The sequence below is a fragment of the Amblyraja radiata genome, chromosome 10, assembly GCF_010909765.2.
Source record: "Amblyraja radiata isolate CabotCenter1 chromosome 10, sAmbRad1.1.pri, whole genome shotgun sequence".
Classification (NCBI taxonomy): domain Eukaryota; kingdom Metazoa; phylum Chordata; class Chondrichthyes; order Rajiformes; family Rajidae; genus Amblyraja; species Amblyraja radiata.
The window spans coordinates 14,670,262-14,685,093 of record NC_045965.1 but is presented as its reverse complement, the minus strand read 5'-3'; the positions used below and the strand labels follow the sequence as shown (position 1 = coordinate 14,685,093).

The 14,832-nt window shown below is 39.5% G+C and overlaps 1 protein-coding gene across 6 annotated transcripts; it reads right to left on the bottom strand.

Annotated features, from left to right (window-relative positions):
• Positions 1-4: 4 nt before the first annotated feature.
• On the bottom strand, positions 5-14,538 carry LOC116977582 (P-selectin-like). 6 transcript variants are annotated; one of them, XM_033028133.1, is made up of 15 exons: positions 14,414-14,538; positions 12,328-12,419; positions 11,146-11,538; positions 10,303-10,410; positions 8,482-8,667; positions 8,203-8,388; positions 7,182-7,367; positions 6,468-6,644; positions 5,770-5,955; positions 5,500-5,676; positions 4,078-4,263; positions 3,791-3,910; positions 1,278-1,305; positions 315-382; positions 5-139 (listed from the first exon to the last, which is right to left on the bottom strand). In XM_033028133.1, the coding sequence occupies exons 2-14, from the start codon at positions 12,407-12,409 to the stop codon at positions 331-333; spliced, it is 2,067 nt and encodes a 688-aa protein (XP_032884024.1). In that variant the 5' UTR covers positions 12,410-12,419; positions 14,414-14,538; the 3' UTR covers positions 5-139; positions 315-330. The 6 variants fall into 6 exon arrangements, with proteins under 6 accessions (XP_032884024.1, XP_032884023.1, XP_032884026.1 ...); XM_033028132.1 differs by lacking the exon at positions 14,414-14,538 and having other exon boundaries at positions 12,328-12,492; XM_033028135.1 differs by lacking the exons at positions 6,468-6,644; positions 14,414-14,538 and having other exon boundaries at positions 12,328-12,493.
• Between the last annotated feature and the right edge of the window lie 294 nt (positions 14,539-14,832).

Below are 14,832 nucleotides of genomic sequence, written 5' to 3'. Positions count from 1 at the left end.
CTCCGACAAAGGAAATCCATTCATTCATAATGTTGTACCGACTAATTGCAATTGTTGAAGATGCAATTCCAGTGATATCAGAAAATATTTTCTCAATCCTTTCATTTCTGGTCATTCTTTCAACGAAAGTATGAAAAGCCTGAAAAATAATATGTACGACGCAATTAGAGATGCTGGGCTGCCCTGGATTCTTATATCTTTAGAACCAAAAAATGGAATCAGTGTTAAACTTTATCAGAAACAGTATGATGGTAGTAATGTGAATATTTCACTAATAACATGCAACGGTGATTAATTAAATACAGGTCGCCTACCTGAGTAATGTTGTCACTACACTTCTTCATTCAACTTGTAAGTACCTGATTCTTTCTGTGTTTCTTTGCTATAAAGAAAGGAAATAAAAACTTCATTAGCATTAAAGTAGAATTCATAAATTTAGTGAGGCATAAATGATTTCTATCCTGGATGTTGCCAAGACACAAGGGCCCGAGCTACAGGGAAAGCTAAGATGTTATTCCTTGGCTAGGACTTTATTTCTTGGAGTACAGGAGGTTGAGAGTGATCTTATGGAGGTGTATAAAATCATGAGGGGAATAGATAGGGTGAATGCATGGAGTCTTTTACCCAGTGTAGGGGAATCAAGAAACAGAGAACATAGGTTTAAGTTGAAAGGGGTAAGTGGGTAGGAATCTGTGGGGCACTCAGAGGGTTGGTGGGTATATGGAACGAGCTGCAAGAGGAGGTAGAAACAAGGAACTGCAGATGCTGGATCACAAAACAAGATACAAAGTGCTGGAGTAACTCAGTGGGACAGGCAGCATTTTTAGAGACCGTAGAAGGGTCCCCCGACACGATATGTCACCTATCCATGTTCTCCAGAGATACTGTCTGACCCACTGAGTTACTCCAGCACTATGACTATTTTGCCAGAAAAGCCACCCTTAGTTTCTGCATATCTCATGACCTGGTGTGAACCAACAGCACTGGAATTCTCTCTGATTTCCTTTGCCCAGCTACTAATATTTCCAGATGAAACAGGCCAGGCAGAGTTGCTGAGGCTGGAACCTTTTCATTCTAGGAGTCTCGGTTCCACATTGATTGCTGGTTTTAGCGAATAGTGTATGAGGAAATGCTTTTACTTCATGTGAAAAGTTTGCTCTTTCTGCTGCGGTAAATGCAATCTTATCACCTTGATCACAAAGAGCTACAGATAATACTGAAAAAAATTATGTATGAAAATGATCCTACAACCAGCCAAAAATATCTACAATTCTTACCTCAAGAGTGAGAACTTTTTTCCTTGCGCTAAAAGTAAGAGAGAAAGGAAATTAGTTTTATTTCCCCCATGTCAATTGACAGCCAACTTTGCTTACAGTTAGTTATTCAAATTGTCCACCAACAAACACATTAGATCAAATTTGTTTCATTAGATGGTTTGCTACAGAACAAGATTTGCTCAGAGCCAACATTTTCTCTGCCTGCAGGTTTTTTTTTTAAATGAATGGTACACGAATACCAAATTGCATAATCAATAAGTGTAAGGATTTGTTGGATTTGCCACGAGGTGCCAGATCACTTTCACCAGGTAACAAAGACACAATGATGATTTTGAATTTTGTTCTCCCACTTGTCAGCGATAATATATCATCAATTGGTAGTTCATTATAATTGATTTGTCAGATGCATCAGAATACGTTGCAATATGTATGGGAAACCAGATCTTCAGTAAAACTGAATTTTAGAGGAAGAGTACAACACACAGCCACACTTGTGTGGAATGTTTAGTGTTGACAACATGGGTTCTTGGTAAGAATCATTTATTGACATGATTATACTCCAGGGAGCTATTTCCATGCAGTTATTTACTCTCACCATAAAAGGGTAAATTCAATTGGATTCTGCAGTTAAGCAATTGTCACCTCAGCCCTGGATGTGGACTCTGATCCTAGTGAGAAAAATGTGCTTTTCTCCACCCATCCCTCCCTCCCTCTACCTCTGTACCGTTTTATTTTTCAATTTTGTTTTTGATCAACAGGGTGATTACTCTTCGTAGATTTTTATCTGAGTGCAGTACTCCACCCCTAGAGCAGGAAATTCTCATTATTTGTCAGCTCAACCACCTGTTTGTACGCACGTACAATGCTTCACTAATTAACCGCACTTTCAGACAGTTGGTGGTAGCATGTTAAATGAATGTCAATAACATCATCATATTTGTAGGAAATTTCACTGAATGGTATTTGAGTAAAAGTGTAAATTTAGTAACTTGTTAGTAAAGCAAGCAAGAAGGTTTTCTTTTGACATGTTCCTTGAGGGTGGAAAAGTGGTGCAGTGGTAGAGTTGCCGCCTCACAGCACCAGGTTCAATCCCCACTATGGGTGCTGTCTGTATGGAGTTTGTACATTCTCCCTGTGACCGTGTGGGTTTTCTCCCGATGCTCCGGTTTCCTCCCACAGTTCAAAGACGTACGGGTTTGTAGGTTAACTGGCTTCTGGAAATTGTAAATTATCCCTAGTGTTTGCAATAGTGCCAATGTACTGGGGTGATCGCTGGTCAGTGGGTCGAAGGGCCTGTGTCCATGCTATATAGATAAAGTCTGAAGTCTAAAGGTTGGCCACTAGTATTACAGAGCATGATTTCAATTTCTACAGTTCTTATTGCGTTATACTTAATTAATTGTATCTTTATCAAGATTTCTTCATTTGATTCCAATCCCACTAGTCATTGTAATATTTACCTTCATCAGTCCAAATATCAGGACTTTTTCTAAAGCAATAAGACTGTCTATTAATGAAATGCATCTCACGCAATGAAAGTACTCCAGATGCTCAAAGCAACATTATCGTGAAAATTGAAGCCAAAGAAGTAAGAAGATAGAAGGACATGTGACTAAAAATCCTCGTTATCCAATGGGTTCTTCTTTCCCCACAAACAGGGCCTGAACTGCTGCACAAATCCAGTATCTTGTGTGCAAGTTCTGATTTGAGTAATGCCATTGTTTGAAATACTTGAGCTTTTAGCTTTATGGTAGTTCATTCGTTTCGGTCTGTTAGTAATGACTCGTTTAAAATTGGATGTGATCTCAAGATCTTGGAGAGTTGTAGGATGGGAGCAGGTTGGGTGGGGCAAGAAAAAAACGAGGAAAAGGTAAGCGATGAGTATTCAACTGCTGAGTTTTCAGTTATCATCTGGAGCCAACTTAGTTCAGAGACTACAAGGGTAATGAGTAAATGGGAATTTGGGAATTAGTGCAAGTTCGGACAAGGCGGAGAGTTTAGGGCTATTACAACTTTATGTGGGCTAGAATGAGGGTGGCAGGGAGTGAGTGGGGATACCAAATGTACAGATAACAGAGTCTGTATGAGGCTTTCAGCAGCAGATGAGTAGAGCAGGTGAGGAATCAACTTAGCCATGGGTTGGGTTTGTAGTCTGAAGCTCAAGAGATGGCAGTTAGGAAACAAAACTTGTGCCAATGACAATCATCTGGATCTCACCAATATTTGCGCTCATTTCAAACGCTAGATGTCAGACAAGCAATTGGCATTTCGGAAATTGTGAAGATAGAAAGCTGAATTGGAATTGTTTTTAGTGATCTAACAGCAATTATAAACCATTAAATATGTGTCTGGGAGATAGTTGTGGCACCAAAGGTATTTTGAAAGGACATGTCATGAAGTTATGGGAAATTGGCTGTTAAAAGCTTTTCCGTTAAGCAGAAATATCTAAATGGTAATTAAAAATGAATCCAGAAAGCCATAAAATAATAAATTGAATATCTGAGATTATTTACCCTTCTTTCTGAGTTGCCTCACTATCCAGGCAATCAACGTCAAGACCGAGATACCAGATGCCACAGCAGATGAAATTATTATTGGTGTGGAATTTTCATGAATTGCTTGTGGATTGGAATCTGAGAACAGTCAGAAAAACCAACAATAAAAAACTGTTGTAGGATATTTCAATAAACATCATTATTTAATTTTAAAGAATTAGTTACAGAATGCTCCAATTAACTCTTACCCGCTTAAAGTTCGTAAATTAATTGGCCATGTTTAAAATGAAATGTATTCAACATACCTTCACAGGTTGGGATTGGCGATGACCATTGCCCAGAGCTGTCACATTCTAGGCTCACTGATCCATTCAACGAGTAGTTCAACAAGCAGCTAAAATTGCAAACTGAGCGGTAACGTAAGTTGTCCATTGGATGGGAACAATGAATCTTCCCATTTTCAGGAATCTTAAGTGCACCACATTTCACAGCTGGAATGAAAAGGGCGAGAACTGAATACAAATGATCACAGAATCCTTGACATGTGTAAAATTACATCCGTGAGTTTGTGCTCCTTTTAAGTCAAGCCATGCTAAGTAAGACATGCATTTTAAATTGTGTGTATACTTTTAAATAATTTAATATGCATGAAACATTTTGCCCAAGGATTGTGAAAAATACATAATATCTAATGGGGATTAGTAATGGGAAGGTGATGGTACGTGTGCAAGCGGATATGAGTGGTATATGTAGCTTCATAGGTTGGAGTGTGCAATGTTAATTGCCCTGTAGCTCTGCAGTCCAGCTCCTTTGATGCGTTTAATATGAATCATTCAGTACAACTAACGAAGCAGGTCAGGTTGTATGTGAATTCATCAATAGGGTGGGCACACTTCATGGTGGCTTATTCTGGGGACTTCAGAATGTTACATGGTACTGATGCAATAAAACAATTTAAATGTATTTAATGAATTTCAGAATCTGGCTGTCGCTCTAAAATCAGCATTCATTACAACGGTCTGGTTACAGGTACAACTAGGTCTTGAACTTAGTGTTGAGTAGTGCAGCTGGGATATTGTCCGGTCCCACACCCTCAGCTGTAGCCAGTGTTCTCAGCCACTTCTACATAACATGTGGAGTGAAGCAAAATGGCTTGTGAAAGGTATCTGGAACTGGGAGGAATCTCAGGAGGAAGTTAAAACAGATGAATGGCTGAACGTGGTTACAACTGCTTCAGCCTTTAGCGCTCACATTAAAAAAATAACATGTAGGGCCCTTTAATTTATTCCATGTGAGTCTTTGTGAGCCATCTTAAAGCAGATAAGTATGACTGAGTAAGCCTTTGAGATGTGGTTAGTTAACACACTGCTACACCGTGCTGAACTACAGCCATTTCACTGCCATACCCAAGATATTGGGCATACTCAGAATAATACACAGGCTAAAGAGGAAATAAACATAGTGGTTTTAAAAAAGATTTATATTGACAATAACAACTCTGCAACAAAATAACATGGAGATTACTATTACAATCATTTTGCAGGATAGGACTATGTAATGCATGATTGTATTGAAGTCTAATGACAGTCATCAATGGTTTTGTGCATCCTGGGCATGTTCTTGTCAATTAGCAAGTTCCTTATATTAAGACTTCTAAATAAATTATTAATTCCATAAATCACAGATGCTCTATTTTTAATGCTGGTGAAGCTAGGATCAAGAATCACCTTGGCAGGTTGGCACTGGCGCTGTCCACTGACCAGTAGCAGCACACTCGATCCTGCTCACTCCCCTCAATGCAAATCCATCTTGGCAGCTGAAGCTGCATGTTGAGCTGTACCTGAACTTTTCTGAGCAGGTCATTATCACCTGGTCTTGTTTCTCCAGATTTTCACATTGTACCGCTGTAAAAAGTAAAGAAGAATTAATTGAGTTGTAATTCCCACTGCAGACTGAATGCACAGTATTCCTTCAAAATCTTTTAAATCTTCAGGTACCTTCACAGTGAGGGGCCGCTGCAGACCACTGACCAGTTGCTCCACACTCCAGCTGCTCTGACCCTTGGAGTTCAAAACCCTCGACACAGTTGAATTTGCACGTTGAGTTGTAACTGAATGGTGCAGATGATTCTGAGCAGGTCATGGTCATCTGTTCCTGATCCTCCAGAGTTGCACATTGTATATCTGCAGAAAGCAAAGGAGAATTAGTTAAGATTTAATTAAACCCAATTCAATATACCTCAGAAATATTTACAAAGTACTGGACTGCCTCAGCGGGTTAGGCAGCATCTTTGGAGAACAAGAATAGGTGATATTTTAGGTCAGTACCCGTCTTCAGAAGAAGGCTCTTCCTTGCCTGAAGATGGGCACTGGCCTGAAATATTGGGCATACTCAGAATAATACACAGGCTAAAGAGGAAATAAACATAGTGGTTTCAAAAAAGATTTATATTGACAATAACAACTCTGCAACAAAATAACATGGAGATTACTATTACAATCATTTTGCAGGATAGGACTATGTAATGCATGATTGTATTGAAGTCTAATGACAGTCATCAATGGTTTTGTGCATCCTGGGCATGTTCTTGTCAATTAGCAAGTTCCTTATATTAAGACTTCTAAATAGATTGTTTTATGAAATAAATCACAGATGCTCTATTTTTAATGCTGGTGAAGCTAGGATCAAGAATCACCTTGGCAGGTTGGCACTGGTGCTGTCCACTGACCAGTAGCAGCACACTCGATCCTGCTCACTCCCCTCAATGCAAATCCATCTTGGCAGCTGAAGCTGCATGTTGAGCTGTACCTGAACTTTTCTGAGCAGGTCATAATCACCTGGTCTTGTTTCTCCAGATTTTCACATTGCACCGCTGTAAAAAGTAAAGAAGAATTAATTGAGTTGTAATTCCCAAAGCAAAGTTCTGCAGACTGAATGCACAGTATTCCTTCAAAATCTTTTTAATCTAAATTATATTGATGCCATTTCTTTAAGAACAAGAAATAGGAGCAGCAATAGGCCATTCAGTCCCTCGAGCTATCTGCAATACACAACAAGATCCTGGCTGATTTTCTACCTCAAGCTGTTATTGTTTTGCTCTACGCCTACATTCAATGATTCCATTTATTTAAAAGTCCATCAAGCTCTGTTTTTGTAATGACAGCTTTCACAGCATTGTGCAGGAGAGAATTCCAAAGATTAACAAGCTCCACTCCATACCCAAGTTCTTCTCATTTTGTGTGATCTGTATATAATTGTGGTGAGACATCTTCATCAAAGGTCTTGACTCAAAATGTCACCTAGCTCAGGCTTATTTAGTTTAAAACTCCAAGGCAATATTTTGAATTAACATTATGATGCAACCATGCAGAGATTTTATATTGACTAGAGTTCATTAATCTTCAGGTACCTTCACAGTGAGGGGCCGCTGCAGACCACTGACCAGTTGGTCCACACTCCAGCTGCTCTGATCCTTTGAGTTCAAACCCCTCGGCACAGCTGAATTTGCACGTTGAGTTGTAACTGAATGATGCAAACGGTTCTGAGCAGGTCATGGTCATCTGTTCCTGATCCTCCAGAGTTGCACAATGTACAGCTGCAAGAAGCAATGGAGAATTAGTCAAGTTTCAATTAAACCCAATTCAATATACCTCAGAAATATTTACAAAGTACTGGACTAACTCAGCGGGTTAGAGAGCATCTTTGGAGAACAAGTATAGGTGATGTTTTGGGTCTTCAGAAGAAGGCCCTTCCTTGCATGAAGAAGGGCACTGGCCTGAAATATCACCTATCCATGGTACACAAAAAAGCTGGAGAAACTCAGCGGGTGCAGCAGCATCTATGGTGCGAAGGAAAAAGGCAACGTTTCTGGCCGAAACCCTTCTTCAGACTGATCGGGGGTGTGGGGGGGCGGGGAGAAGAAAGGAAAAAGGAGGAGGAGCCCGTAGGCTGTGGGATGGGAGGAGACAGCAGGAGGGCTGAGGAAGGGGAGGAGACAGCAAGGACTAACAAAATTAGGAGAATTCAATGTTCATGCCCTCAGGATGCAGACTCCCCAAGCGGAATATGAGGTGCTGTTCCTCCAATTTCCGGTGTTGCTCGCTCTGGCCATGGAGGAGACCCAGGACAGAGAGGTCGGATACGGAGTGGGAGGGGGAGTTGAAGTGCTGAGCCACCGGGAGGTCAGGTAGGATCTTGCGGACCGAGGATGGATATCACCTATCCATGTTCTGTAGAGATGCTGCCTGACTCACTGAGTTACTCAAGTACTTTGTTGTCATATTTTGTAAAACAACATCTGCAGTCTATTGTGTCCTCAAAATATCTCAGACTTGTTTAATTTATAACTGCAAGGCAATATTTTGTGAGAACATCATGATGCAACCATGCAGAGATTTTATATTGACCAGAGTTCATTAATCTTCAGGTACCTTCACAGTGAGGGGCCGCTGCAGACCACAGACCAGTTGCTCCACACTCCAGCTGCTCTGATCCTTGGAGTTCAAAACCTTCGGCACAGCTGAATTTGCACATTGAGTTGTAACTGAATGGTGCAAATGGTTCTGAGCAGGTCATGGTCATCTGTTCCTGATCCTCCAGAGGTGAACATTGTACAGCTGCAAGAAGCAATGGAGAATTAGTCAAGTTTTAAACCCAATTCGAAATACCCCAGTCTTTTCCATTTATTGGAGATCTTGTTTCACCATTACCTTTGCAGCTGGGCAGCTCCGTTGTCCACTCGGCTGATGCATTGCATTTGAGGCTTTGTGATCCCTGTAGTGTGAACCCTGGTGCGCAGTGAACCTCGCATGTGGAATCGTAACTGAAATTTCCATTGGGATGGCTGCAAAGCATTGTCCCTTTGTCAGGAGCATTGAGGATCGCACACTGTTCAACTGGACAGGATACATTGGAATAAAGTATTTGTTATTGTGATGTTATTTTATATGTTTGCATAATACATTTTAGAATTAGAACAAGGAGACATAAGCTTACATCAGCAATTGTCACGTTCATAGTCCAAGGTTATGTGTAACATGGGATAGGCATTGCATGGAATGGATTGCCAGAGAGAGTGGCAGCAGAGAACCCGGGAATGAGTCTAAAACTACATGCGCTGTCATCTTGGGAGAAAGAATCTTAGGTAGGACTGGGTGGATGACTGAAATGTGCAGAAGAACATCCCTCATCCATCATGATCTCATGATGTAATCTTCATACGAGACACGAGACTGTAGATGCTGGGATTGGAGCAACAAGCAAATAACTGGAGGAACCCAGAAGGTCCAGCATGGTCTGTGGGGCAAAAGGAATGTTGAGAGTTCAGGTCAAGACCCTGCATCAGGTCCTTTCCCACAAATAGATGCATCTGGTCCTGTCAATATTCTCCAGCTGTTTGCTTTTGTGCGTGTAAGCTTCACAGATTAGCCAACTACTGCAAACTGTATAATTTCTATCCTTTCTTGCATTTTCTCATTCATTTTCATTCAAAGGAAGAGCTTCCTTTCAGACGTGAAGTATCAGCTGACTTAAGGTAGCAGTTGCTACCCAGACGTTGGGCCCTGGGGCACATGATCTGGCCAATGGGATGATAGTAGTGAAGAGAATGAGTGAACCCTGGTGCATTTGTTCATGCCCCCTTCTGGAAAATAACATTGTCCAAGACATGAACTTGTCCTCAGTGCTCTGGGATAACAAATGAAAAGTGACCAGTTGGAGCAAATAATAGATATGACAAGAGCCATATGATAATCCATATGATAACATGGCAAACACAATGCTACCATTCATTTCAAGAGGGCTTGAATATAAAAACAGGGATGTAATACCGAGGCTCTATAAGGCGCTGGTCAGGCCACATTTTTGTGTCTTGTTAGCAATTCTGGGCACCATATCTGAGGAAGGATGTGCTGGCCCTGGAGAGAGTCCAGGGGAGGTTCATGAGAATGAACCCAGGAATTATTGGGTTGACATCTGATGAGCATTTGACGGCACTGGGCCTCTACTCGCTGGAGTTTAGAAGGATGATGGGAGAGTCTAGGACTAGAGGTCATGGTCTCAGAATTAACAGATGTTCTTTTAAGAAGTAGATGAGGAGGAATTTCTTTAGTCAGAGGATGGTGAATCTGTGGAATTCTTTGTCACAGAAGGTGTGGAGGCCAAGTCAATAGATATTTTTAAAGCAGAGATAGATACATTTTTGATTAGTACGGGCGTCAGGGGTTATGGGGTAATGTAGGATAATAGGGTTAGGAGCGAGAGATAGATCAGCCATGATTGAATGGCGGGGAAGACATGATGGGCCGAATGGCCTAATTCTGCTCCTTTCACTTCTGATGTAATGACCTTATAATAAACGTCAATAATGTACCACTAACTGAAGCAAGAAATGGGATGTAAAACAAAAAATAAGGCTAACTATTTTAATTGAAAATAATGATTTGTCTTTGATTTGATTTGTCTACATTTCTCGCATAATATATCATGTATTTTTATACAAGTAAATTCTAACCTTCTATGAAGGCACTTACCATATTCACACTCTGGTCCATTGAATCCATCATTGCAGAGACATGTGTAATTTCCAATGGTTTCTATACATTCTCCATTATAACTGCAGGACTTGGGACTGCATGAAGCTAGAACAAATAACATAAATCATTACCTGTTAAGAACTTTTACACATACAGAAGGATGTATAAACATCTGTTAAATGTGACAATGAACTAGCATGACATTTAGTTTAGCTTGGTTTACTTTAGTGTAGAGATACAGCACGGTAACAGGCCCTTCGGCCCACCGAGTCCTTGCTGACCAGCGATCCCCGTACACTAACTCTATCCTACACACACTAGGGACCATTTTCAATTTTACCAAGCCAATTTGCCTACAAACCCGTACGACTTTGGAGTGTGGGAGGAAACTGGAGCACGTGGAGAAAACCCACGCAAGTCATGGGGAGAACATACAAACTCCATACAGACAGCACCCGTAGTCAGGATTGAACCCGCGTCTCTGGTGCTGTAATGCAGCAGCTCTACCGTTGCGCCACTATGCTGCCCAACATTATCGCCATGAACATTGTAATTTTCAAAATTCCATTTTATCACATTTACAGTGTAATTAACATATTTTTTCCATGCGCAAATTCCAAATTGGGTTATTTTTAATGGCTAATCTAATGTTTTGTTGCTCATAAAGTTATGCTTTTTCTCAGAAAGGACACAATTTATGAAATAATATTGGATTAGGAATGTATGCAAATAACTACTTTGGCAAAGGTTTGGGATATACTGTATATAAAACCTTTAGTTTAGATGTTACTGAGTTTAAGGATGAATGTGATGATAATATAAACAACTTTTTATTCTTACCTTTGTAACACAAAGGGTTTTTCTTTTTGTTACAAGCAATATCATTCCATTTCCCTGTATCAACTGCCCTCTTTATATACATTTCTACACAATCTTCATTCACAGATTTTCCTTCGTTATTCGGTTCATCTTTAGCCCAGTTCTCTGCTTCTTTGTTGAGTGGTTTTTCAGTGCCAACCCAGATCCAAGTATTATTAACTTTTCTGATTCCAATCCAGTAGTAACATTGTGCAAAAGGTAAAGTATCCTTCAAATATTCGATTTCTTCTGCATTCTGGATTGCAACCATGTCAGTATATTTGCTTTGACAAAATCTTCTTGCATTTTCCCAAGGCATCTGTTCGGAATTATAATGATAGGTCCAGCCATAGATGCCTTCCAGAAGCAATAGTTCTGTGAGGAAAGAAGAATTCCAATAAATCAGTTCCACCATTTCGCTCAAGCTTTTTTCCCTTTTTTTCATATTTCATGGTGTACCTACCAGGTAAATTTCAAGCCCAAATCAAAATGCTGGAAATCTAAAATAGAATGACAGAAAATGTTGGAAATACTCAGCAGGTCTGGTTGTATCTGTTAAAAGAGCAGTAGTCCCTTCTTCGATCTGAAATGTTAGCTGCTTTGCTGCTTATAGATGTGACCTGACCTGCTGATTAATTCCAGCATTTTTTGTTTTTAATTGAGATTGTTGCCATTTTTATGGAAAATGTATTTCTGCAACCCATATAGTTATCCGGAATCTGTTTTGAGCTAGGGAAAGGTCTTTCTCTCTATCCCAATTGCAACAATGAAACCTCTTCTCTGTCTATGTGACATGTTTTGATTTTCTGCAGAAGACTTTCTATGGCATTTTTGAATGAGAATTTAGCTTAATGGCAAATAATGTGGAATAAATGTTCGATTGGATGTAAAAAGGTTTGGATTGAGACAAAATAAGATCAATTTAGTATGGCCTTTACAGCCATTAAACAGAGGAATTTGGGCAGATTTGAAACCCTCACCTTGCGAAAGTCCTGCATCTGACACACTGATATACCAAGTATATTCTTCTTTGCTAGTTGTTACTGCATCATGTTAATATCATAATGCCTTAATTTGTATATAAGAGAATGGGACACAACAGATGCAATCGTAGTGTTAAAGTGCAATTTGATGTCCTTGTATTTTATATCACGACCATCTTACCAAGTATAACAATGGTGACGAACTGCATTCGACTTCCACTTCTCAGTATTTGTGGGGTTTGTTGGATGACCTTCATTGTCATTTTGTTGTATCTACAGATAATAAGGTGGGATTGATAATTGTTGTCAAATAAAATAAATGACGACATCTTAAATATTTATCACAAATTTTACTCAATAGCGCATTATGTTTAAAAATCGATAGCATACGGATTGGACGACAATCTTCATGTATGTCATAAATATGAGATGATGGCATACATTGTTCATATTTCACAGCCTAGTAGCTTTGGGCTGGAAAAGCCATAGCCCTGAAAGGACTTTCCCCCTGAGTGACTATTATTGTACAGAATCATGCTTGCTATCCCCTCCAGTAAGTTTCAGCAACTACTAGCAATATTCTGGTTGCAACCAATACAAAGCAAAATGTAACAACTTTCCAGGTTTTAAACCCCTTATTTTTTTTTAATTGTATGAACAAACTAATTTCTCCCTTGACTAAAATTCATCCCTTGAATAAGCAATGGTAGATGAACCTTACATAGTCTTCAGTTTTCATATGATATATACAAGCTGCTATTTATAAAGCTGCTGACCAAAGCTCTAAAGCTGCTATTTAGTCATAGGGTGACACAGTGTGGAAACAGGCGGTTCGGCCCAACTTGCCCACACTGGCCAACATCTCCCAGCTACACTAGTCCCACCTGCCTGCGCTTGGTCCATATCCCTCCAAACGTGGCCTATCTATGTACCTGTCTAACTGTTTCTAAAACGTTGGAATAGTCCCAGCTTGAACTACCTCCTCTAGCATCTTGTTCCATAACCCACCACCCTTTGTGTGAAATTGTGAAATATTTATGTGTTGGCTGCTAGTACTGTTAAGAGTGGGATCCATCTAGGATTTATATTATGAGTCAGGACATATTTTATAGTTGACTCTGCATTGCTAAATAATAATTTTTATTATAAACCTGTTCCTTACAGCTGGCTGTTTTGCCAAGTGGATGTTTTGGGTTAATTCTGTCCCAAACAATGATTACATTGCGAGCAACTCATTATTTCAGAAGAAAAGGTTCTGAAGAGAATCTTATCTGGAGAAAAGGTTTGTCAATGTTATTTTCAGACTAGAAAATTTATATTGAAGAATACAACCAAAATGGGATTTATTAACAGATTTTAGGATGACAATCCTTTTGGCATCATAAGATTCACATTTCCCAACATAGTATCTGTGCCTCGAATAATATTATTCTTATCTCTCAGTGAGTAGATTTTGTGTTCAAGTCCCACGGCGGAAGTTTAAACACATATATATAGACTGACACTGGGGCAATGAAAGAGCACTATGCTGTTAAATGTGCTGTTTTTCAGGTGAGTTGTTGGTTTGAGTTCATGCCTGCTACCTGAAGTAGGTGTACAATATCCAACATCCGCAGTAACCTGCCCAGTGAATATCTTTCAATCGCCGTTCCAAATAAATAAGTATCTGATCTCGATTGAATGGGGGAGCTTGCTGTGTTCAATTTCAACACTATATTACCAAAATAATCACACTTTGAACTGCTTTGTATTGGCTGTAAAGCACTTTGGGATCTTGCCAAAATATATTTTCTCAAGTGCTGACTGTTACAGATAGGGACTTAGCTAGCTTGCATCAGCATGTGCATGGTAACATGCTGTCGGTAAGACACCCCACAGCATGTTACCATATACCCTCGCTCATGATCTCCACAAAGGTAGCAATATCTAACCTGCCATAACCTTCACACACAAATTTGATTTACTTAGTCTTTTTATTTGCTTCCATTCAGAAAAAATAAGTTACTTTTTTAACTGTGAATCATCTCTTTCTCTGACACCACTGTCCTATGAACCAAAACTGAACATCCTACAGCACATCGAATAAAAGATAATTTGAAGGAATTGACAAGTTTTAAGAAATTAGCACATTATGGTGTCAGTATCACCATACTCTTCCAAATATAAGATTTGATAAAGTCAATAACTTTCCATGCAGAAAACGCAGTGGCCTTTATCATAATATCCCAGAAAACTAATATCAATATATATATCAATATATCCCTTACCAGATCCCGATCCAGATCACCGCAGTTGATTCTTTGGTTTTGTGAATGTTCACTTGAAGGTTGTATTAACAAAACTTAGTTCTGTCTGTTTAACTGCTCTGGAAAAGAACACTGCAGTTTCATTGTAACAGATGGCCTTATATCCACAGTCACAGTTTCCTGTCTTTTTCCGGAAAATTTCCCCATGGCATGAACTAATTAGAATAAAATAGACGGAACTCTATTTTGAATGGCCAAATGTTTATGGACAGACATCAAAGATTTTATCTGTCTCCTACCTTCAAAGAGGATTCCCATCAGTTCTTGCATTACAGATTTGCCCATCCTTGGTGTATTGTCTCAATTATTTAAATTGCCAGTGGAATTTGCTTTCCAAAAATGTTAGTTGTGGTTATGGGAGAGATGCCACAATTGACCAG

What these genes read in the sequence shown, in the direction of transcription:
- LOC116977582 (XM_033028132.1), bottom strand. Translation starts at nt 12,475, where the DNA reads ATGTCGTCATTTATTTTATTTGACAACAATTATCAATCCCACCTTATT. An exon ending in GGAGCTGCCCAGCTGCAAAG is followed by an intron (nt 8,389 to 8,481) that starts GTAATGGTGAAA and finishes TGCTTCTTGCAG; the next exon opens with CTGTACAATGTTCACCTCTG. An exon ending in GAGGCAACTCAGAAAGAAGG is followed by an intron (nt 1,306 to 3,790) that starts GTAAATAATCTC and finishes TCTTACTTTTAG; the next exon opens with CGCAAGGAAAAAAGTTCTCA.